Source organism: Lampris incognitus, chromosome 2 (genome assembly GCF_029633865.1).
Source record: "Lampris incognitus isolate fLamInc1 chromosome 2, fLamInc1.hap2, whole genome shotgun sequence".
Lineage (NCBI taxonomy): Eukaryota > Metazoa > Chordata > Actinopteri > Lampriformes > Lampridae > Lampris > Lampris incognitus.
This window is the reverse complement of record NC_079212.1, coordinates 5,089,608-5,113,158: the sequence shown is the minus strand read 5'-3', so window position 1 is coordinate 5,113,158 and position 23,551 is coordinate 5,089,608. Positions and strand designations below refer to the sequence as shown.

General features: G+C 46.2%; 3 protein-coding genes across 3 annotated transcripts; 1 reads left to right on the top strand and 2 right to left on the bottom strand.

The window, feature by feature from the left end:
• Positions 1-1,232: 1,232 nt before the first annotated feature.
• Positions 1,233-5,310, bottom strand: timm17b (translocase of inner mitochondrial membrane 17 homolog B (yeast)). The gene is made up of 6 exons (XM_056274837.1): positions 5,277-5,310; positions 3,092-3,191; positions 2,902-2,965; positions 2,455-2,583; positions 2,160-2,270; positions 1,233-1,315 (listed from the first exon to the last, which is right to left on the bottom strand). Exons 1-6 carry the CDS (start codon positions 5,300-5,302, stop codon positions 1,233-1,235), a joined length of 513 nt encoding a protein of 170 aa, XP_056130812.1. The 5' UTR covers positions 5,303-5,310.
• A 36-nt stretch (positions 5,311-5,346) lies between these two features.
• Positions 5,347-9,942, top strand: pqbp1 (polyglutamine binding protein 1). The gene is made up of 7 exons (XM_056274847.1): positions 5,347-5,430; positions 6,690-6,756; positions 6,866-6,977; positions 7,786-7,886; positions 8,583-8,768; positions 9,343-9,400; positions 9,504-9,942. The coding sequence occupies exons 2-7, from the start codon at positions 6,690-6,692 to the stop codon at positions 9,652-9,654; spliced, it is 675 nt and encodes a 224-aa protein (XP_056130822.1). The 5' UTR covers positions 5,347-5,430; the 3' UTR covers positions 9,655-9,942.
• Positions 9,943-9,989: 47 nt separating this feature from the next.
• gpkow (G patch domain and KOW motifs) lies at positions 9,990-20,833 on the bottom strand. Its single transcript, XM_056274617.1, has 11 exons — positions 20,643-20,833; positions 19,874-20,046; positions 19,401-19,540; positions 15,722-15,828; positions 14,335-14,539; positions 14,008-14,140; positions 13,175-13,352; positions 12,727-12,847; positions 10,656-10,725; positions 10,452-10,537; positions 9,990-10,338 (listed from the first exon to the last, which is right to left on the bottom strand). Exons 1-11 carry the CDS (start codon positions 20,831-20,833, stop codon positions 10,219-10,221), a joined length of 1,524 nt encoding a protein of 507 aa, XP_056130592.1. The 3' UTR covers positions 9,990-10,218.
• Positions 20,834-23,551: the final 2,718 nt, after the last annotated feature.

Genomic DNA, 23,551 nt, shown 5'->3' with positions numbered 1-23,551 from the left:
ACGACATGATGGCTGCCCATTCACACTAACGCAACAACTAACAACTCATTTTTTAAGACAAGATAAACAAAAAGATACTGAGTGCTTGTCAAACCACAGCCTATCTCAAACGGACTCATACTAAAATAGATTTCTAAAATACTGTTTGCAGCGACTGGCACAGTTGACTCGTGTTTCACGTCTGGCAAGCCAAGAGTACAACTCTACATTGTAAAACCTGACTCTTAACACATATGCTACACTAATTTCACAGTCATATTTGCATATTATTTACACTAAAGTGCCTGTCGGTCAGATTATAAATACCGTAGCTGTGCTTGTCAAACAGCTGCTGAAACCACAAACACAGCAGGGGGAATTGTTTAGGGAAAATGTGCACGAACTGGCTCGATCCCTACGCAGAAAGATGCTGAACTGGATTCTGCCACTACATGTTAGCGCACAGTGCACTTGTCCCCAAAAATCAGAAGAGAGGTGTGTTTTAAATCCTTTGGAATTACTTTAACCAAAAAAAAAAACAGTTTCTAGGTGTCCAGGGGGCGTAGCGGTCTATTCTGTTGCCTACCATCATGGGGATCGTTAGTTCGAATCCCCGTGTTACCTCCGGCTTAGTCGGGCATCCCCACAGACACAATTGGCCGTGTCTGCGGGTGGGAAGCCAGATGTGGGCGTGGGTCCTGGTCGCTGCACTAGCGCCTCCTCTGGTCGGTCGGGGCGCCTGTTCGAGGGAGGCGGGGGGGAATAGCGTGATCCTCCCACGCGCTACACCCCCCCGGGGAAATGCCTCATTGTCAGGCGAAAAGAAGCGGCCGGTGACTCCACATGAATCGTAGGAGGCATGTGGTAGTCTGCAGCCCTTCCCGGATCGGCAGAGGTGGTGGAGCAGCGACCGGGACGACTCGGAGGAGTGGAGTAATTGTCCAAATCCAATTGGGGAGAAAAAGGGGGGAAAGAAAAAAAAAGTTTCTCAGGATTTAAGATACAGATGATATCGACTGAAACGCTGGTGTTGGAATTATCACAAGTTCTGTCAGAGGGACCGCTGAGATGAAGACAAACATTCATTTATAAATAACTACAACACACAACAACATGCCCCTGAGTTATGTGAGGATAAAGTGCGACTACTTCACACCACCGATGAGGTGGACCTGGAACCAATAACTCCACCTCCTGGTCTTCCGTTAACCGGGGTGGTTATTTAGTCCCAACACCCCCCCCCCGGGTGTTTTCTACTGGAATTGCCCCCTGCCCTCCTGTTGCTGGCTGCTTTCCTTGGGATGTAACTGACTGGGGTCTTCTGGAAAAGGACTCGCTGGGGAAGAGAAGGAGAGAAAGGACGGGGACAGGATGATTAGAGCAAGGAACAAAAAGGAGCATTGTTCTCTAACATCTGTTGAAGTATTATTTTAAATCCATCCATTTCAGAAATTCATTATGGGCTGATATTAAAATGTCTATCCATAATTTTGTCATATTAAAAAGATGCCCTGTTTGATACCTTTTCCCACTGGCATTTTTGGAGCAACAGCCATTCAGTGTATTAGTGTTCTGTATTACTCATCTACATGCTATTTTTTCATTGGTGCTGGTGGCTCCACCATTCCTGACCAGAGTTTTAACTGTAATGGAACTGCACAGGAAATGCATCAAGTCACCCATAAAAGGAAAATAAGAAGATGGAGAAGAAGGAACTTGCATGTTGAATGAGGAAGAAAAAAACAATAAGCACTAAAACACAAAGCTACACATTATCCAAGGTAAGTTAAGTAGGGTTAATTAAATGTTTGATATGGACTGATACGTTGCTCAATATAACCGTGTCGGACGACACTATTGATTAGTCGTCCTTCTCCAAAATGAGCGCGCTACCGCCGGATTACCCTGCAGGTATTACAACAAAATCCGCGACGGTCGGAAATTCTGACCTACACACGAACGCTCTCCGCACATTCAGGGTTGCAATCCGTTTTGAACGGCATGCTGAGATTTGCAATATGAAAATGAACTATCAAATAAATGAAGGACGACCACTTTAACACAGCCGTCATCATGAACACGAATTTGATGTCATGTTTTTCAGATGATGTAGGACGTTTTGCTGGTTGTGAATCTAGTCAAACCCCCCCCCCCCCCCAAAATCAATCGGCTTTACTCACGATTCTGAAACTGCTGTGCTGTGTATCGAGTGAGGAGTATTCCAAAGCCCTCAATCAGAGCCAGCAAAATCCCCCCCATCATGGCGGAGCCCATCATAGCTAAGGGCCCACCTGAAGAGTAACACACAGAATCCAAGAGTCAAACCAATTCATCTTATGTAGTCAGTGAAGCGCACCGGTGGTCTCACATGAGGTCATAAGGCCTCACACGAGGTCATAAGGCCTCACATGAGACACGGTGCAGCTATGGTTGATCTTTAGCAACGTAGAGTTTTGGTTTCCTTATTACACTCACTCCGTGCTGCCAGGACTGCTCCGGTCATTGCACCACTTGTTATGGAGTTCCAAGGGTCCTCTTTTCCACGCAGACGAACCAGACCACAGTCGATGGTGGAGAAGAGCCCACCCCAGACAGCAAAGCTACCTGCAAAAACACCAAAAATAACCAGTGAGGGGTTTGCAGTATCGGAAATAGTGTACATTGAATTTAAGCCAAAGCACTGTCGATCCCGGCAGGGTTTGGAAGTTTTCCTCAAAGCAAATTAAATACCAATAAAAATAACAATAATACTGATAATACAACTAATAGAACTACTAATACCCCTACTACTAATAATAATATATTTTTTTCTCTTCAGTCACAGTGTTGTAATATAAACAGATAACGAATCAGCTACAATACTGTGTCATACTAACGATTACGAAGGGAACAATTAGTAGTTCCAAAAGTAGAGCTACTCACCCCCAATCTGCGGCGCTCTTATCCTCACGGCGTTTGCACTTCCCCTCAGCCTGTGTCGAACACCCTGGGCCCAGAAGGTTAAAACACTGTTCTGAGTTCTGACTTTTCGAAAAACAGAGCTGGCTGCGAGTGTGAACTATTGCAGGCGAAGCTGGTGAGAAGGACATAAAGTCGTCTTCTTTAAACTCACCACAGGGGCGTTACGAAAGCCCTTGATCGACTGAAACACCCCTCCACCAATTGCGCCCATTGTGAAAGCACCCCCGCAGTCGTCCACTATTCTCCAAGGACTGGAACAGATGCATGCAGGGATTAATGAGTAAAAAGGAAAGGAACAACAACAACAACAAGAAATGCAGAGAAAGAAAAGAAAATCTCCTTGCCCTTAGTAATAAAAAGCTTGCCTACGTTACTCAATCACCCCCGACGCCATTAAAACCAAAAGTACACTGGAAGTCATTTGAAAAGCAGGCCAATAAAGCTGATAGCAGTGTTTGGATGGCTCATCGTGAGCTGTGTGACTATAGCATCTTGACCACTGCCTGGTTTTTAATCCACTGAGTTGCTGGTTTACTTGGAAAACCTTCAGGCACCGTTATGAGTGGATGGGAGTCTTTTTGCTGCCCTTTCTACTCCTGTGCTATGTCTTGTGGGATGCCCCTTCCTCCAATATCGCTTGGCCAAGGGAGGGATTCTTAAACCATTTTAAGATTCATTCAGCATATTCATCCATCTGCCTTGTCTGGCACACTGTCTTTGGATTATTTTAGAATGCATTTGAAAAACAGGTTGGTGAGGTTGAGAGCAGTTATCCCCATCATTCACTGGGAGCTGCGTGTTCGTTGCTCGTCCTTCTGTCATACAGCTTATTGACCACCCGGGGTTTTCCTCATCCATTGGAGTGTCTGGGGAAGTTGGGACAACGCCCCCACTGCTGTGAGTGGATGACAAAATAATTTGGTTCCCCTCTTTGCATCTGCACTGACCCCCACCGCCCGCGTCCCGCAGGACTTCTCTCCCCCCGGCGTCTCTTGCGAGAGAGGCGGGGGGGGGGGTGTTAAGCCACCGGAGCAAGGCTGCATAATTCATTCAACATACTGTAGCGAATTCGGGGGGGACAACGCAACCACGGGAACTGCCGCGGCCGGGAAGCGAACCCGTGTCGCCCGCACCGCAGGAGGCATCGCTAACCGCTAGACCAGTGTATCTCAACCGGGGGGGGGGGGGGGGGGTCCGCGGACCCCTAGTGGTCCGTGGTGTAATTGCAAGGGGTCCGTTAAAATAAAATATCTTTAAAAAAAAAGATCCTATGACATTTATAGAAATAGGATTATTTTACTCAAATGTGACTGAGACCTTTATCTACCTAAACTATAAAGGGTAACAGGACTTTTTTCTCTAATTACATCTGTTTCACAAGTGTAATTTGTTGTATTTCAATAAGAGATCTCGCTCCCGTTTGCATTGTTAAAAGTTACTGCATAAAAATGCTGTTGTTACATATATCTGAAAGTTACTGAATACATATTCTGTTTTGTTACATCTATCTGAAAGTTACTGAATACATATTCTGTTTTGTTACATATATCTGAAAGTTACTGAATACATATTCTGTTTTGTTACATATATCTGAAAGTTACTGAATACATATTCTGTTTTGTTACATATATCTGAAAGTTACTGAATACATATTCTGTTTTGTTACATATATCTGAAAGTTACTGCATAAGAATTCTGTTTTGTTAACTATATCTAAGTTACAACTGAAAGCTCTTATTTTTGCCCCAAAGAGTGAATAAATGCTATAATGCAATTTAAAATGCAGTTTCTACCGTTTCTATCAAATTGCAACCCCCCTCCCCAAGATCAGGTGGAGGGGTCCTCAGGGTAGATCAAAAACACGCAGGGGGTCCAGGACCCCAAAAAGGTAGGAGAACCACTGCGCTAAACATGCGATGCCTCCTGCGGTGCGGGCGACACGGGTTCGCGTCCCGGCCGCGGCAGTTTCCGTGGTTGCGTTGTCCCCCCCCCCCCCCGAATTCGCTACAATACCGACGCCTCTGCAACGGCTCGTTCGCCCGCTTTGCGCCACGTTACGAGTAATCCGCAAACCCAGTTAGTGAAGCTGGCGGCCGTTTAACAATCCCCCCCCCACCTCCTTCCCCCTGTGCGCCGTCTTAGCACCGGTTGTCTCCGCGTCTCCGGCGCCGACCTCCCACTAAGCCGGTCAACCAGCTCGCCGGTCCACCGCGCCGTTTAATACTCACGACGGGGGTCGTTTTCTTTTCACTATTTATAAACGACCCCCCCCGTCGACAGCGGCCGATTTAAAGCAAAACTATTTCTTCTTTTTTCAAAATAAAAAAATACTTTACCAAGGTTCACGGGCATATTCCTCCATGGTCGTCGTCGTCGCGCCGTGTTGACGTCATCGCCGTGCGCCGGCGTGCGAGAGGGGACGTCTTTGGTCAACTTGCTCCGATTCTCAGCTTTACGGCGACCGAAGGGGCGATTTACCCGGGGCAAAAGGTAGTAAAACTGGGGAGGGGGGGTTCGGCTCTTATAGAAATTGCATTTTTTCTCCCCCCCCCCGTATCGACTGATAGCGTTTGTGAGATCACGTGATAAGCCCTATTCTTGAAATCGGTCGAGCGGCTCACTCGTCCCCAGTCCTGTGGAAACTCTCGGGATCGCCGAGCGGTAGAAGTTCTGCAGTGGTTCTGGACAGCTCGTTAGCTCATCGCGCTTCAGAAAATCGGTTTAAATTGGTTTATCGGCGCGAACTGCAGGTTTCCTAAATGCCAACGCCACCCCCAACGTGAGCCGATCGCAGGCGGCTTGCTGGAGAGGCGCTCCCCCGCGGGAGAACGTGTCTCACGCCGCTGTAGTGGTTAGGTGAAGTTAGGCGGCTCCAGCGTGACGCTGAGGGTTGACCAGTAGACCAGTGTTTCTCAACCCAGTCCTCAAGGACCCCCCTCTATCCTGCATATTTTCTTTGCAACCCTGAATGGGTACCTGTTTGTAGTTATTCCACCAATCAGCAATGCATTTTGTCAGACGTTGCACACCTTGCATAATGAAGTGCTGCGAGATGATTGGTCGAGTAAGTACAAGCAGGGCTACCTATGCAGGGTTACAATGAAAATCTGCAGGGTAGGGGGGGTTCCTTGAGGACTGGGTTGAGAAACACTGGTCAACCCAGTCCTCAAGGACCCCCCCTATCCTGCATATTTTCTTTGCAACCCTGAACAGGTACCTGTTTGTAGTTATTCCACCAATCAGCAATGCATTTTGTCAGACGTTGCACGCCTTGCATCATGAAGTGCTGCGAGATGATTGGTCGAGTAAGTACAAATGCAGGGTTACAATGAAAATCTGCAGGATAGGGGGGTTCCTTGAGGACTGGGTTGAGAAACACTGCTGTAGACAGATCCCCGTCCCCCCCGTGCAGAAGGGTTGGCTCGTTGTGCACCAACATGTTTCTATTCTTCATTTCCTTACGTGAAATTTAAAAAAAAACAATTACCAAGATTCTTTTTAATTGAACACAAGGCATGCATATTCTGCAGTGGATACCAAATTTATCACAACTTGGCAGCCTCCTCAGTGTGCCTTAGCCAGATTTCGGGGTAAGAACCCGTCATCTGGAGCTCCTTTAATCTGTTGTTTACCGAGGGGCCGGTGACGTTGGAAAACCTCCAGGAGCTGTTGAGACGTGATTTAAAAAAGGTCATTGCTGTTTCCCTTGTTTGCATGTGCACTAACCATCACTTCTCACGTTTTGCAAGATGCCTCTTCCTCCAGCACTGCTGGCTCGCTTGGCCAAGAGAGGGATTGTCAAACCGTCGGATCAAGGTTTGTGACACAGTAATGCACTGGGCTCAGCATATGTGTGCATTTACCTTGGCTTGTACACCGTCTTTGTGTCATTGCATAACATTCTCCTGTGGCCACACTGGTCTAGATGTAGACGAGGAGATTATTGCCGAGGACTATGACGACAACAATGTGGACTACGAGGCCACCAGACAAGAGAATTTACCAACAAACTGGTACAAAGTATTTGACCCCATTTGGTAAGAAATACCTACAAATCTTTTGACACACCACCATCATATTTGCACTTGGATTTCCACAGTAAGGGATTACATCTCAATAAGCCCACTGGTATTTTTGCATATCGGAATATCTTGAGTGTTAAGTCCATGGTTTTATTGAGATTCGAATCCCAAACTGTGTTATCCCATTTATCTTTGCTCAGGGCAATTCTTATTCAGTTCTTGAAAGGCCAGGCGTGCACCCATTGAGAGGATTTCATAACAACAAGGCTTCAGTCTTTAGATTTATGTACAACCTGAAACATGAAAGTAAAATTTTGACTTTTGACACCAGCTTTTAATGTGAAAGTGGTATTTAAACCGGAAAAGGACTCCCGGCACACCTGGAAGTCCCAGAAATTTTGAATATGCCAATAAAAGGTTGAAAACCATAATTACAGGGTTGATACTAAAGCTAACGGCAGCAGGTTGTGGAAATTTTACATGTTAGAGTGCCGAGGGTGAAATACATTGCTTTTTAATATCATGAGAAAATCTGGAAGTCGCCTTTGTAAAATATCCAGACAAATATCTAACATTTGTGTGCTGGACATAAGGAACGTTACCATGACACTCTTGGGTTTAGTTTTTAGTAGATCATACGGTCTTATTTGATCAAACTTGCATTTTAGTGGCTTTTGAGTAAGAAAGAATATTTTTTTCAACCGGCTTTTGTGATAAAATGGTTTAAGTGAAATCATTTAAACCACTTAAACTTTAACCACTTTTTTTCTTTAAGAAAATCAGATTACATGACAGGACTGTTTTTCATTTTTCCATAACTCAGCGGTCTCCCTTATTACTGGAATGTGGAGACGGATTTGGTGGCCTGGCTGTCTCCAAATGACCCGACCGCTGTGATAACAAAAGCTGCCAAGAAAATGAGAAGTAAGACTTTCAAGCTGCTTTTAATGAGGCTTCATAAAGAGAGCAATGACAAATAACCTGATGTATATAGAGAGCGTCGATACTTGATAGACTTCAGTTTGACACAACCGGGTTTCTAATCTTCTGAGCTGCCTATTTCAAGACAGACAGGTCAGGCATGCCTTTGTTCTTTTATTGAAAACCAGATTAGGTTTTTTTTTTTTTTCCTTTGGGTGCCACATTTAGTGATACAGGTGCAGGATCGCGTGGAGAACATGTCTGAATTTACAACTTAATGTTAAACTCTGGAAGTCGAGCTGCATTGTGAATGTACAGGGCATGACTCAAAACATACTGGTGAAGAAAGGTTTACTACCTTTTATCCCCAATGACAAGCTCACTCTACCCTCTGACAACTAGTTGACTTGGTTTAATGAATGATGGCTGCAAGATGAGCCAGTAGATCCATAACACTGTAGCCTGCTGTCCACCATGATAACCACTTATTTTAGTTTTTCTTATTGCATGTCGTGTTCGGACATCAATGGGATAGTTGTTTTCCCTGGAGTGCTGCATAAGGAATTATTCCATTGAACCCATCTCCATGTCAGCACTTCCAGTTAACTCACATTATTAGAATACAGCAATATTTTAATGTACTGCCAAGTATCAACATTTGACTCTTTGATAACCGGTGGCTTCATTCTTTCCGTTCAGTCGAGGGAGGAGATGACAGAGGTGAGAGGGTGTTTGAAAAGCCTGACAGAGAACGAGACCGGGAGAGAGAAAGGGAACGGGAACGAGAGCGGGAACGGGACAGAGAGCGGGACAGGGACGATGGAAGAGACAGAGACAGGAGAAAGCAGAGGAGAGATGACATCGCCCCCTATAAGAACAAACGAGGTAACATTTACACATCTCATACGATCTACTACCGCTATTACTTTCGGCTGCTCCCGTTAGGGGTCACCACAGCGGATCATCCGTTTCCATCTCTTCCTGTCCTCTGCATCTTCCTCTGTGACACCAGCCACCTGCATGTCTTCCCTCACCACACCCATAAACCTCCTCTTTGGCCTTCCTCTGCTCCTCTTCCCTGGCAGCTCCATATTCAGCATCCTTCTCCCAGTATACCCAGCATCTCTCCTCCACGCATCCAAACCATCTCAGTCTTGTCTCTCTTGCTTTGTCTCCAAACCGTCCAACCTGAGCTGTCTCTCTAATATACTTGTTCCTAATCCTGTCCTTCCTCATCACTCCCAATGAAAATCTTATCATCTTCAACTCTGTCACCTCCAGCTCCTCCTCCTGTCTTTTCATCAGTGCCACCGTCTCCAAACCATATAACATAGCTGGTCTCCCTTCCATCTTGTAAACATCTCATAAAATCTGACGTCTTTAAAATCAGGAACTTGTGCTTCGTGATGCAGCTGACGTTCACGGATGTTGTGGTTTGTTTTTTTTTTTTGCATTTCAGGGAGAAAAGACGATGAGATGGACCCCATGGATCCAAGCGCTTACTCTGATGCTCCAAGGTAATGAGCCAGTCACGACGAACCTAGTGGGCTCTTACTCCCTCGTATGCTCGTCGTGAACAATACAGATGTTGTGTTGAAAAATACTCTTCCTTCTTTCTAGGGGCTCATGGTCCACTGGCTTACCCAAGCGTAATGAAGCAAAAACGGGTGCAGACACAACAGCAGCAGGGCCTCTGTTCCAGCAGCGGCCGTACCCCAGCCCAGGGGCCGTCCTCCGGGCTAATGCAGCAAACCAACCACCCAAGGAGTGACTCACACTCCCAGGAACACATGGATAACAACAACAAAAAAACCAAAAAACCCTCTCTCCCGTTTGCTAAAGTCTCTTTTGGTTTGCTGTTGCAGATTACAAGCCCTAAAAATAAACACACTGTAAAATGTGTGTACGTTTGCATCACGTTTGCATCAAGGAAAAAGAATGCTTTGGGTTTTTTTTTGTACCACCAATGTTTAGGATGGCTGTAAATATGTTTTTATATATGACCTTGAGATCGACTCATCGTTACTGTGACCAGTTTGTCAATAAATTTGAGGATTTGTGTTAGTGACTTATGAAAAACTGCTTTCTGTTCTTGAGGTTGTACGTCTTATTTTAATAATCTTTACAAAGCAAAGCAAGTTGAATCAGCTCCTGGACTACTGAGCATCCGTAAAGACAATCTTTACAAATGAAATTCTTTCCATCATTTTATTACAAAAACAATATAGTGAAACAAGGTCTCTTCGGAAAATTATTAAGAGCATTACACAGAAAAGAGGGCTGGAATCGGGACGGGAAAGGGAAGCGATTAAAATGAGGATGGGATGGGGGGAGGTCAGTGTTCTCCCAGATAATGGCAGATAGAATCGTAATCCAGCGTGAACACCTCTTCATACCGATCCAGCTGTACCATTGCTCTGCACCTGTCTCTGTCCCGCTGGAGGACACGGCCCACCTGGGACACATTTAACAGTAGTGAGAACGACATCATCATCATCTTCCTCCACATTCAGACGGAGCGAGGTCGTGCTCTCAAAGGGAATAAACTGCTCCACATGGCTAACTCACCTGTCCCCTGTGTTCGCCCAGTATGACCATTATGACATCGGAGTCGTTCTTCGGCACGACGGTTTCCAGCATTTCCTGCTTCACATCTGTGATATGATGAAGAGAAGGTCAGTTCTTCTTTGGGGAAACGAGGAGACGTATATAGAAAAATGAACAGATGGACAGTGGAGCTTTTTTTCCCCTTAAAGTTCAAGGGTAACTCACCGTCCAGCAATCTCCCATCTTCGGTTCGACACACGCAGGTACTCGGCATCAGGACGTCCTCAATGCGCATCTATGGGAAAATGAGCACATTAAGTAAGAGCAATGATAGAAAACCCAGAAACGTCCGCGGTGGCGTAGCGGTCTAAGCATCGGCTTGGTGTCGATGCAGTTGCCCACTGGGGACTGGGGTTCGCGCCCCGGTCTCGTCAGATCCGACTATGGCCGGACTCGGTGAAATAGCAATCATTGGCAACGCCGTCTTCGGGAGGGGGGCGGAGTCGGCTTGTGTTCGTCATATGAATGCGTCTCTGTGTGTGTCGGAAAAACAGTGGTTCGGCTTGGATTCGCCTTGTCACGAAAGTGGGGAGGCGCTTTCCTTCGAGACTGCCGGCCGGAGAGATGCAGTTGGCGAACGCATGTAATACGAGGGTGGGTGTTTGAATTAAAATAGGGATCAATTGGCCACTAAATTGGGAGAAAAAAGGGAAAAATCAGAAATAAATTTATAAAAAAAGAAAACCCAGAAACAGTAACGTAATTATCCATCTATCCATCCATTATCCAAACTGCTTCTCAGGGTCGCGGGGAAGCTGGAGCCTATCTCAGCAGTCATTGGGCGGCAGGTGGGGAGACACCCTGGACAGGCCACCAGGCCCTCACAGGGCCGACCGACACACTCACTCACATTCACACCTAGGGACAATTTAGTACGGCTGATTCACCTGACCTACATGTCTTTGGACTGTGGGAGGAAACTGGAGCCCATCACATCACATTACATCACATTACATTACATTACAGTGATTTAGCCGACGCTTTTATCCAAAGTGACTTACAATAAGTGCATTTTAAGTAGGAAATCAGGAGACCTGATAGTCATCAGAGGTCATAAGTGCATCTAAACAAGCATCTAAGAGCAAAACCATTGCTAAAGTAAAAGCGCAAGAAAGAGATTTTTTTTGTTTTTTAAATGAGTGAATACAGTAAGTGCTAAGAACAAGTAACAGGGTAGTAGTTCTTGAAGAGGTGAGTTTTCAACCTGCGCCGAAAGATGGGCAGCGACTCCGCTGTCCTGACATCCGTGGGGAGTTCATTCCACCACTGTGGGGCCAAGACAGAAAAGAGCCGTGACCGGGTCGATCGGCAGCAGGGGCCTCTGAGCGACGGGGCAACCAGGGGTCCCGAGGCAGCAGAGCGAAGTGGTCGGGCGGGGTGTGGGGCTTGACCATGGCCTGGAGATAGGAAGGAGCTGTTCCTTCACTGCCCTGTAGACTAGCACCAGAGTCTTAAACTGGATGCGAGCAGCTACTGGGAGCCAGTGTAGGGACATGAGAGGGGGAGCTGTGTGGGACAACTTAGAGCGGTTGAACACCAGACGAGCTGCAGCTTTCTGAACAAGCTACAGAGGTCTGATGGCCGATGCCGGGGCGCCAGCAAGGAAGGAGTTGCCGTAGTCCAGCCGGGAGATGACCAGAGCCTGGATGAGCATCTGTGCCGTCTCGTCGGTGAGGAATGAGCGAATCCTCCTCATGTTACAGAGGAGAAATCTGCAGGAGCGAGCAACCAATGCAACGTTTGCAGCAAACGACAGTTGGTCGTCCAGGATCAACCCCCGGAGGAAACCCACACAGACACGGGGAGAACATGCAAACGCCACACAGAGGACGACCCAGGAGGTCCCCAAGGTTGGACTACCTCGGGGCCCGAACCCAGGACCTTCTTGCTGTGAGGCCACCGTGCCACCCAATGTAATTATTAAATGTAATGTAATTATTAAATCATCAAATTGAAGTACTTTATTTAAGTACTTACATTTTAAACAGAAATTTTCCTTTTTTTGTTTCAAATTGGCATGTTTACCAAGTTTCAAACTCCAGGAACCACCATTCAAAACAAATGTGTAAATGAAGCTGAGTTATTTAATGGAGAGACACTGCAAATGCCTCCACTTTCTCCCTCTCTGGAATAAATCATGTAATAACATTAGAAACTGAAATACCTACAGAAAAAGTGATAGAGAGAGACACCTACGTTTAACGGAGCCCATACAACCAAAGTGCCTGGTTAGTACCTTTGAGTTGTAGTATCTGCCCCCCTTAAAAGCTCTGTCAACGAATCGCACTCTCAGGTCTCTCTGGAGCCAGGAGGGGGCAGCCAGTGGTCCCCTTGTCTCCTTCGGCATAGGCTTCTCTCTGGAGAGGAAATGGAAACAGAGTCAGTCTTTCACTTTCTTTCTTACGCCAGGGTGTCTCGCCATCTCGTTTTGTGGTGTGCTTGGTGTGTTGGTCACTAGGAATGTCAGATTCTGACACGAGTCTGATGTGAAGCTAAGCTAATGAGTATTATCACGGTTAAGGTCGACTTCACTGTCTCCCACAGCAAGTTTGTCCTGGACAGACCATGGCACAGTGGACATAAGTGAACAAGAAAGAAAAACGTTCATTGTGTTCATCACAACTGTATGAAAAGCAGATACGTGTGTGTGGAAAATGCATCGTTGTGTGTAGTTTTAAAAGTACCTGTCTGGGCTTGCGTCTTTGTGTTTTCTTTTCCTCTCATCTTTCCTTCCGTCCCTGTCTCTCTCTGACGATCTGTGTTTCACCCTTTCGTCGTGGCCGTTATGCTTCCTCTCTTTCTCATCCCGTCTCTGTTTCTCCTTTTCCTTCTCCTTGTCTTTGTGGGCTTTGCTGAGACGACCTGTTGGGAAGCAGAACAGCCGCGGTTGGTTTCGCACGCTTGGTTTTGAAACGCAGGAGCTCATTAAAACACACGCACATCAACAGTGTGTTGTCTGACACGACGTGTGCGACTGCGAGCATCAGGGTGCGTGTCTGTTTTAAAGGAAGAGTGATTACAGAAAACAACAGCTGCGTCTGCATGTTTTGGATTTGGTTCTGTGCAGAGGCTCAAATGTTGCCGGGGGAGCGAGAGGATAAACCTGTTAATCTAAGCATAACACAAAACAACCGGCCTCTTTGCCCCAAGTATGTCTCTCACTTCATCTGTAACCTCGTTAATGAGCCTGAAAAGGTGCCATAACATTAAAAACAACCCACTGTGATGCTAAATCTGTCCAATTATGAAGATCAACAAAACTGCTGTTGTGCATTTAAATGTTGTGCTATGACTTCTTATGCAAAGTGGAGTTTACTGCTCAAAACAAAACATAGTGGAACTGCTGCCTCGGTGAGGGCTACCACCGGGCTTGGACCCCAGGAACCACAGAGGATCCATCAAAAGCCAACCTATTTCTCTAATTCATGTCAAAGTTCTGCTTTGCAACACCCAGTGCACCTGTTATTAGTTGATCGCTGGATTTGGGGCAGAACCCGAGGGTCCTGGAGACACTTACTGAGGTCCTTGCTGTACTTCTCGTACTCTTTGCGATCAACCAGTTTTAAAGCGTACTGGCTGATTGTTGCGGTCTTGCCGCCGATTGCCAGCTTCACCACAACTCGGGCATTGTCCGGATCAACGCCCTCTATCTGCAACACATGAGTTGATGTAAGACAGATTACAAAATTGTCCAGATAGAAAAAAATAAATAAATAAAACAGGAGTTTTAACGTGCACGTAAGTTAAACAGTGGTGCAGAAATACGTCATCATTCACCCTTTTCAGGTGGTAACTGTTGGATTTAGTCGGGCAATAAATGCAAATAAGATTGCATTGACAGTACCTTCCCATACAGGTCTTTGTGTGCCCCAGACTCCACCAGCACACAGCCCCCAGGCCCCAGGACCAAGGCCTCCTCCTTCTCCTGCTCCTCGCCGGGCTTGGGGGGGCGTCGACGTCTGCTGGGCTCCAGATCCCTGATGGCTGAACGATCGGCTCCGAGGCCCAAACCTTTTGGCCGGAGCTGATGCTCGATCGGCTTTATGTTTCTGAAATGGGAGGGAGGCCACATCACATGCACAGGGCCTTAAGAGACCACACGCCGGGTGTGAAGCTGTGGATGTGAATAATGTTGTGTGTACAGCAGGAAGCAAAACATCTTCTGTGTGAAAATGAAGACTAACAACGGCTGACAATTTCAAAATTAAAATGGGATTTGTATTTTGCTTTAGGTTTATTTTAATGAAAAACAATAAGCAATAACAAACTTACATTATTACCTAATGCAGAGGCGGTCTAAACTGTTTAACACTGTGATATTTATGACAGCTTTATATCAGACACAAAATATGACTCTGCAGATCTTTTAAATCTACCTAAAAAGTTGTTGAAATGTAAATGAACTGACAGAATTTAAAAAATGGACGTTAACTTTGCATTTAATGCGCATGGCGTGGCCTACGCAATGATTTTAACGGCTGATTTACTTTCGATTTAAACAGCACAGCAGTACTGCTTACTCCACATGTAAAACTGGGACAGGAAATGACAGTTTACACCCTTTTTACACCAAAATTAGTGTGTATAAGCGGATTTTTTTAAACGCGGGTAAACCCGCTAAAAATAGGCAATTGACTCCTTTCACGGTGCCAGCAGACCCGGGTCTGACTGCCAGCAGACCCGGGTCTGACTGCCAGCAGGTCCGGGTCTGACTGCCAGCATGTGAGTTTGCCTTTCTTTTTTTCTTCCTTCTGTAGCGCCATCTTTGACGTGACCTTCGTGACGTCACGAACGTGCCGGAAAACAGGGAAGTAAACAGTAGAAAGCAGCGTGGAAGCCAGAGGGACGGTGGTTAACGTTACTTTTTTATATCTTGTACTTCAGTCTCTCTTTCAAACCATACAAACTCAACACAGACTGAACGATGTTCGAGCGCTGCTTGAATGAGATGGCAGAGTCGCAGAAGTTACCAAGGCGAAGTTGCCAGCGCGATTTTATGACGCGCAGACAATGGTGCTACGTCATCGCGCAAATTAGCATTTCCCCTCGGGTGTCGCGTTTACATCAGTGCCGATTGGAGGTGGAGCTGATAAATACCCGTGACTACTGCAGAGTCATTTGACCCGGGAGTGATTGCCGAGTGTACCCCTTTTACACTGACCACTCAAGGCGGATGTTAGCAGATTTTTTGGCCGGTGTGAAAGGGGCTTAAGTCTCCGACTGTTACTCACTGTTTAAAGGTGCGTCCAATGCCTTCCCCTTCTTTCCATCCCATTCCCTTCAGCATCGCTAGTCCATACGCCTCAACAGGAATGCTCTCGTAATCTGCCTCTGTGGACTGACAAACACGTGTGGCAATATTTTCACGTTATTTAGAATTTCACAGAAAACACATTCTACAGTCAGATCCACCCCGAGACTGGACACACCACAGTTTTTGTTTGATATGAGGAGAACAGGGTCAAAATAAGATGCTTAGTAATATTTTCTTCCATCTTTCTGACACCAGAATCTCTGTAGGGGAACGTCTGTTGTCAGACTATGAATAGAGTGACAGACAGCAGCAGCTGCTGATGCTAGTGCTACTCAACCCCGTGGCTTCAGGCTGTCAGACTCGGCTCAGAGCAAGTTAAAAGTCACTAGGCGGAGATGGCAGCCAGCATCAAGCCAGCGGGGCCTTGCAACTCCTGCTCCATACGAGATACTAACTCTCGGACAGGAGGACGGGTGGGAGGAAAGGAAAGCTGGGAGCCCACTCTGACAGGAGGCAAGGCTGCATTGAAATGAGCTTGGGGGACGCAGAGCAAAACAAGTCCCACCACTGCGGCGAAGTCACATCTACAGTGACAGAGGTGATGTGAGATGTCAGTGATGAGGGGTCAAGAGGCTTCTGCTGAGCAGGGAAACAGCACAGGATGGGACCGTTTGTCTCCACGTCTCAACGGAGGAGGCTGAAGACTCTGTTTACCCGAGTACAGCGAAAAGTCACCTGCGCACCTTTGTGTGCAACGGTGCATACAGATTCATACTACATAAGGGGGCATTTTAATTGGTCGATGTGGTTTTTTTTACAGTCAGCACCTTGACACACTCAAGTTTTAATCCCAGTCAAAGTAGTCAGTCTGCCCACCATTTTTTCTCTTGTCGGGAACCTTCGACTGCCCTCGGGAATAATTTTGTGGTACGACGTTTATCCTAAGAAATTACATCATTCAAAGAAATTTAAAGAAACTGAAGACAGCAGCAGTCTAAAGTGTTGAAGAGGCAGGTGTGACTCAGACGGCTGATGGTTGCAATGACCTGACAACAAAGAAAAAAAAAGAAAGCTGTCCCTGGCTATGACACCTACGAACTAAGTGTCCTAGAGCAAGGCAAGTACTAAAATGGCACTGCTCACTAGAATACAGCATTTGGTCTGGGTTGTAGTGAAAAAGCTGCACTTCTTTGTGTTTAGAAAACCGTTCCTGCATGGGTAAAAGTCAAGTCAGGACAAGTAAAGACACCAAGATGGTGTTGTGGATGGCAGATTTGGTGTGTTGGTACGCATCGTTTTGTATTGTTTTGTTTGCAAACTCAGTGTTTTGCGACAACACCTGCAGCATTTTTACCAGAGAAGAGCTGATGAACATCAGGGAAACAACTTCTGTGCATTTATTTCCCAACTTTCTCATCCCATCTGTGGAATTACAGGACATTCTGGTCAAAGGTGCACTCCCCTTTGTTCCCGCAGCGAAACACCAGAGGAGAAACATGCCGGCGGGCTCCTGCGTCTCTGCAGATGCAGACGATGAACTCCGATGCTGGGAATATTTCTCTCTAACGTGCGATCACTGTGCAACAAACTAGACGAACTTCATCTACTGGTGGGAAAGAACAGACTTTTCTTCACCTTGTTTTCTGTGCTTCATGGAAACTTGGCTGTGTGGATCAATAACGGACCCTGCACTCCGGCAGTCAGGCTTCCAGCTGTTTAGAGCAGACCGCGACACTGAGCCTTCCGGCAAAATGAAAGGTGGCGGTATTTATTTTTATATTAACAGTGGCTGGTGTAAAGCTGTGACAGTGATTCTGCAGCACTATTCTCCCTTTCTGGAAACTTTTTTTCCATCAATTGCAAACCCTTCAACACCCTGTGCATTTCCCCAGCATGTGAAGCTGGGGAAACACATCTCTGACTCATCATCAGCACCGGTTCCCCTCAAGGCTGTGTCCTTCTCCCCTCTACTTTTCTCCCTGTATACAAACAGCTGCACCTCCAGTCACCAGCCTGTCAAGCTCCTGAAGTTTGCTGATGATACCACCCTCCTCATCTCTGGTGGGAATGAATCCGCCTACAGGTGGGAGATTGACCATCTGGTGTCCTGGTGCGAACAAAACAACTTGGAGCTCAATGCTCTAAAGACAGGGGAGATGGTTATGAACTTCAGAAAGAACACACCCCCACCCGCCCCCATCACCCTGTGTGGCTCTCCAGTCGACACTGTGAAATCCTTCTGCCTCCTGGGCACCATCATCACCCAAGACCTCAAGTGGGAGCTGAACATCAGTTCCCTCACCAAGAAGGCACAGCAGAGGTTGTACTTCCTGCGGCAGCTGAAGCTGTTCAACCCGCCAAAGTCAATGATGGTGCACTTTTACACCGCCATCATTGAGTCCACCCTCACCTCCTCCATAACTATCTGGTACGCTGCTGCCACTGCCAAGGACAAGGGCAGACTGCAGCATATCATTCACTCTGCTGAGAGGGCGACTGGCTGCAACTTGCCAGCCCTCCAGGACCTGTACATCTCAAGGACACTGAGGCGAGCAGGAAAGATCATGCTCGACTCTTCCCACCCAGGCCATGGTCTCTTCAAAACACTCCTCTCTGGCAAGAGGTCAAGGTCTATAAAAACCAGAACCTCGTGCCACAAGAACAGCCTCTTCCCCATAGCAGTAGGCCGTTCAACAAGCCCCCAGACACCCACAGATACTGACACTGCCCGCCACCCCCTTTGACCCTCTCTCCATACCACGACATGACATACACCTACATACATGCATACACACTCACATGCACAAACACAGTGCAATATATCTACCTGCCCTTCTGTGACTCTGTACAGAGACACTTTCCGTAACCCCACACTACCCTGTAAATAACTCCCATTCTACAACAACTTCTCATTCTGTAAATAACTTCTTATTCAAAAATCTTCATTTAACATTTTGTAAATAGAGTACTTGCCATATTCCCAGTGTTTCCACAATATTGTACCTTATTTCCCCTATTTTTATTTTTAATGTTATTTTGTCTTGTATAATATGATTCTGATTCTGATGTATTTATACAGCCCTAAATCAAAGTCACAGTATGAGAGGACTTTGCATTCTTACAATGAGAAAGGTATTGCTACTGGGAGCATTACTTATTTTCATAAAAAGTTGTTTTTTTTCAGCAATTCTTAATTTATTAGACAGAATAAGGGAGAGAGATGGGAAGAGTGGAGAGAGCAAAAAAAAAAAAAGGTGACTTCTCAGCGCTGGCAAACTTTTGTTCAATTTTTTCAGGCTTATTAGAAAACCACATCAGCCTACATAAATAAAAAAGAACCAAATTAAGCTTGTCAAAGAAAATATAACTCAGTGGGGAGGACAACTTAACTACACTAAGAAAAAGAGGAGAATGTAAACCAAATGGTGCAAACACAACCATGTCTGCTCACATTTCAAATCCGCCACTTCTGAGACAGAACGACGTCACAAAAATAATCAGATCCATTACAAGACTGTCAAAATACTGATTTTTAAAAAAAAAATTCAACCAGATCAGGGTAATCCACAGTTGAAATAAACTCATAAACTACACATAGCACCTCATTTAGAGACTGTACAAACTATTCTGGCCCCAGAGTTCCTACCCAAACTTACAGATTCAGGTCGTAGGTCCACTTGAATTTTTTCTCCATCCTCAAATCCCTGGGGCACATGGTTTTGCATCAACAAGGGTATGGAAAGGTCTTGGTCTGGTTGAGACCCATTTTCCCACATCTCAGACTGCCTCTTGGATTCTAAAGGTGCAAGATTTTCAACATTAATTCCAACATTCATGACCCATGTACAAATTTACCTCAAAATCACCCAACCCCGTGATATTCATTCACCCACTCCCTCATACACACTAACAAATACCTTTACTGAGTTCTCTGACAGCCCAAGATTTCACAGAGTAATCGAGAGGCCCATTCACAGACAATGTCTACTCTAGCCTCAAAATTGCCCAGCCCTAAAATTATTCATTCACCCATGCCTTCACACACACACACACACACACACACACACACACACACACACACACACACACACACACACACACACACACACACACACGCACACACACACACCTTCAATAAGCTCTCTGACAGCCTGAGATTCCACAGAGTTGAGTTCTGGAGTTGCTTGTTCTGTTCTGGCTTCATGTTCCTGAGTAGCTTGGCCCGTCCCAGCCGGTCTGCACCAGCGGTTCTTCTGAATGAGAGGGATGATGAGCTCTTTCTTCTTCTCTGTTGGCTTTGTGCTGAGAGGACATACGGGCAACGGTGAGTTGGAAAAGTCAAGTCAATTTTATTTGTATAGCCCGATATCACAAATTACAAATTTGCCTAAAGGGGCTTTACAGCAACACAACATCCTGTCCTTAGACCCTCGCATCAGATAAGGAACACCTCCCTAAGAAAAAAAAAACCTTTAACAGGGAGAAAAAATAGGGAGAAACCTCAGGGAGCACAACAGAGGAGGGATCTCTCTCCCGGGACGGACACCAAAGTTAGTAATAATAATAACAAATGCTTGTGAGCAAGGGGGTCACAAGTCATATAGAAATATAGTCTTTTGTTGGTATATTCCATAATCTATTATCATTGTTTCATCTCATATCCTCACATTCTTTTGACCTGTGCACTTTAGCCTCCTGTAAAAAGCACTGCATTGCACTTTAATGTAAGACATGTTGAATAGAGACCGTCTGACTGACTGACTGACTGACTGACTGACTGACTGACTGTCTGTCTGTCTGACTGACTGACTGACTGACTGACTGACTGACATTCAATAAAACAACGTTTGAGCGTAGTTACACATAACGTAAAGTAGCATTAGCATGAGCTAGCTTACCTCTGCAACTCTTTCCCGTCAATACCGGTCAGGTAATCTCGGTCATCCTGCTCTTTGGACGCGGCGTCACTGTGCGATTTGAATTTATTAACCGTTTTAGTAAAACCAAATGACACCGCCCCTGTTTTCCTCTCTACTTGGTCTTCGGAGGTAACGGTGTTCGACGCACCATCGCCGCCACACGACGCCATTATTGTTTGGTACGCGAAGGGAGCGAAATGGATTCTGGTAGTTGGAGTTTTCCGGCACTTGAACTGACTTGCTAATCCTCTGCTAAATACTACAAGACCCACAATGCACCATTCTCAAAGCCATAACGTCTCTACGGAACGTTCGGTTTTGCGTGAGATAAAGCCGTCTTCCGTTAATGAGATTTTGTCGCCTGCACACACACAAAATGTGTTTTATACGCAGTTACGAGGAGAGAACATACGAGCCACAGAACAAGCACAATGTGGCTAAAAGGCAGGATGAATGAGAGTTAATACAAAACACGGTGAACGATAAATGCATTTATACAGCGCTTTCCCAGTCTACCGACCACTCAGCGCGCTTTACAGTGTATGCCGCACATTCACCCACTCACACGCACATGGCTGAGGCTGTCCGGCAATATATGTTTACAGGCATTTATATATTTACACAATATACAAGCGATATACAGATTATATACACTACTACTGCTTTCGGCTGCCCCCGTTAGGGGGCGCCACAGCGGATCATCCGTTTCCATCTCTTCCTGTCCTCTGCATCTTCCTCCGTCACACCAGCCACCTGCATGTCCTCCCTCACCACACCCATAAACCTCCTCTTTAGCCTTCCTCTTCTCCTCTTCCCTGGCAGCTCCATATTCAGCATCCTTCTCCCAATATACCCAGCATCTCTCCTCCACACATGTCCAAACCATCTCCATCTTGTCTCTCTTGCTTTGTCTCCAAACCGTCCAACCTGAGCTGTCACTCTAATATACTCGTTCCTAATCCTGTCCTTCTTCATCACTCCCAATGAAAAGCTTATCATCTTCATCTCTGCCACCTCCAGCTCCGCCTCCTGTCTTTTCATCAGTGCCACTGTCTCCAAACCATATAACATAGCTGGTCTCACTACCATCTTGTAAACCTTCCCTTTAACTCTTGCTGGTACCCTTCTGTCACACATCACTCCTGACACTCTTCTCCACCCACTCCACCCTGCCTGCACTCTCTTCTTCACCTCTCTCCTGCACTCCCCGTTACTTTGGACAGTTGACCCCAAGTATTTAATCTCATATGCCTACGTCACTTCCACTCCTTGCATCCTCACCATTCCACTGTCCTCCCTCTAATTCATGCATATGTATTCCATCTTGCTCCTACTGACATTCATTCCTCTTCTCTCCAGTGCATACCTCCACCTCTCCAGGCTCTCCTCCACCTGCAACCTACACTCGCAACAGATCACATGTCATCCACAAACATCATAGTCCACGGAGACTCCTGCCTGATCTTGTCCGTCAACCTGTCCATCACCATTGCAAACAAGAAAGGGCTCAGTGATGTAATCCCACCTCCACCTTGAACCTATCTGTCATTCCAACCGCACACCTCACCACTGTCACACTGCCCTCATACATATCCTGCACCACTCCTACATACTTCTCTGCAACTCCCAACTTCCTCATACAATACCACACCTCCTCTCTCGGCACCCTGTCGTATGCTTTCTCTAAATCCACAAAGACTCAATGTACCTCCTTCTGGCCTTCTCTATACTTCTCAATCAACATTCTCAAAGCAAACATCACATCTGTGGTGCTCTTTTATGGCATGAACCCATACTGCTGCTCGCTGATCATCACCTCTCCTCTTAACCTAGCTTCTATTACTCTTTCCCATATCTTCATGCTGTGGCTGATCAACTTTATACCTCTGTAGTTGCTACAGTTCTGCACATCACCCTTGTTCTAGAAAATCGGTACCAGTATGCTTCTTCTCCACTCCTCAGGCATCCTCTCACTTTCCAAGATTGTGTTAAACAATCTAGTTAAAAACTCCACTGCCATCTCTCCTAAACACCTCCATGCCTCCACAGGTATGTCATCAGGACCAACCGCCTTTCCACTCCTCATCCTCTTCATAGCTGCCCTCACTTCCTCCTTGCTAATCCACCGCACTTCCTGATTCACTATCCCCACTTCATCCAACCTTCTCTCTCTCTCTCATTTTCTTCAGTCATCAGCCCCTCAAAGTACTCCTTCCACCTTCTCAGCACACTCTCCTCACTTGTCAGCACATTTCCATCTCTATCCTTGATTGCCCTAACTTGCTGCACATCCTTTCACAGCTCGGTTCCTCTATCTTGCCAATCAGTAAAAGTCCTTTTCACCTTCCTTAGTGTCCAACCTCTCATACTCACCATACATCTTTTCCTTTGCCTTTACCACCTCTCTCTTTGCTTTATGCTGCATCTCCTTGTACTCCTACTTTCTTCATCTCTCCGACCATCCCACTTCTTCTCTGCCAACCTCTTCCTCTGTATACTTTGCTATACTTCCTCATCCCACCACCAAGTCTCCTTGTCTTCCTTCCTCTGTCCTGATGACACACCAAGTACCTTCCTAGCTGTCTCCCTCATTATTTCTGCAGTGGTTGCCCAGCCATCTGGCAACTCTTCACTACCACCCAGTGCCTGTCTTACTCCTCCCCGAACTCCACACAACAGTCTTCCTTCTTCAACTTCCACCATTTGATCTTCGGCTGTGTCTTCACTCGCTTCCTCTTCTTGGTCTCCAAAGTCATCCTACCATCTGATGCTGCCTAGCTATGGTCCCCCCTGTCACCACCTTGCAGTCTCCAATCCCTTTTAGATCGTGCCTTCTACAGAAGATATAGTCCACTGTGTGCACTTTCCTCCACTCTTGCACATCACCC

Excerpts from the sequence above, each read along its gene's own strand:
- timm17b (XM_056274837.1), bottom strand. The coding sequence starts at position 5,302 with ATGGAGGAATATGCCCGTGAACCTTG. Across the intron at positions 2,966-3,091 it reads GCTTTCGTAACGCCCCTGTG|GGTGTTCGACACAGGCTGAG; the intron begins GTGAGTTTAAAG and ends TTCTGGGCCCAG. Across the intron at positions 2,584-2,901 it reads AAGAGCGCCGCAGATTGGGG|GTAGCTTTGCTGTCTGGGGT; the intron begins GTGAGTAGCTCT and ends GTGTTTTTGCAG.
- pqbp1 (XM_056274847.1), top strand. The coding sequence starts at position 6,690 with ATGCCTCTTCCTCCAGCACTGCTGGCTCGCTTGGCCAAGAGAGGGATT. Across the intron at positions 6,757-6,865 it reads TGTCAAACCGTCGGATCAAG|ATGTAGACGAGGAGATTATT; the intron begins GTTTGTGACACA and ends ACACTGGTCTAG. Across the intron at positions 8,769-9,342 it reads CCCCTATAAGAACAAACGAG|GGAGAAAAGACGATGAGATG; the intron begins GTAACATTTACA and ends TTTGCATTTCAG.
- gpkow (XM_056274617.1), bottom strand. The coding sequence starts at position 20,833 with ATGGCGTCGTGTGGCGGCGATGGTGCGTCGAACACCGTTACCTCCGAA. Across the intron at positions 13,353-14,007 it reads GAAGTACAGCAAGGACCTCA|GTCGTCTCAGCAAAGCCCAC; the intron begins GTAAGTGTCTCC and ends GCTTCCCAACAG. Across the intron at positions 12,848-13,174 it reads AAAGACGCAAGCCCAGACAG|AGAGAAGCCTATGCCGAAGG; the intron begins GTACTTTTAAAA and ends TTTCCTCTCCAG.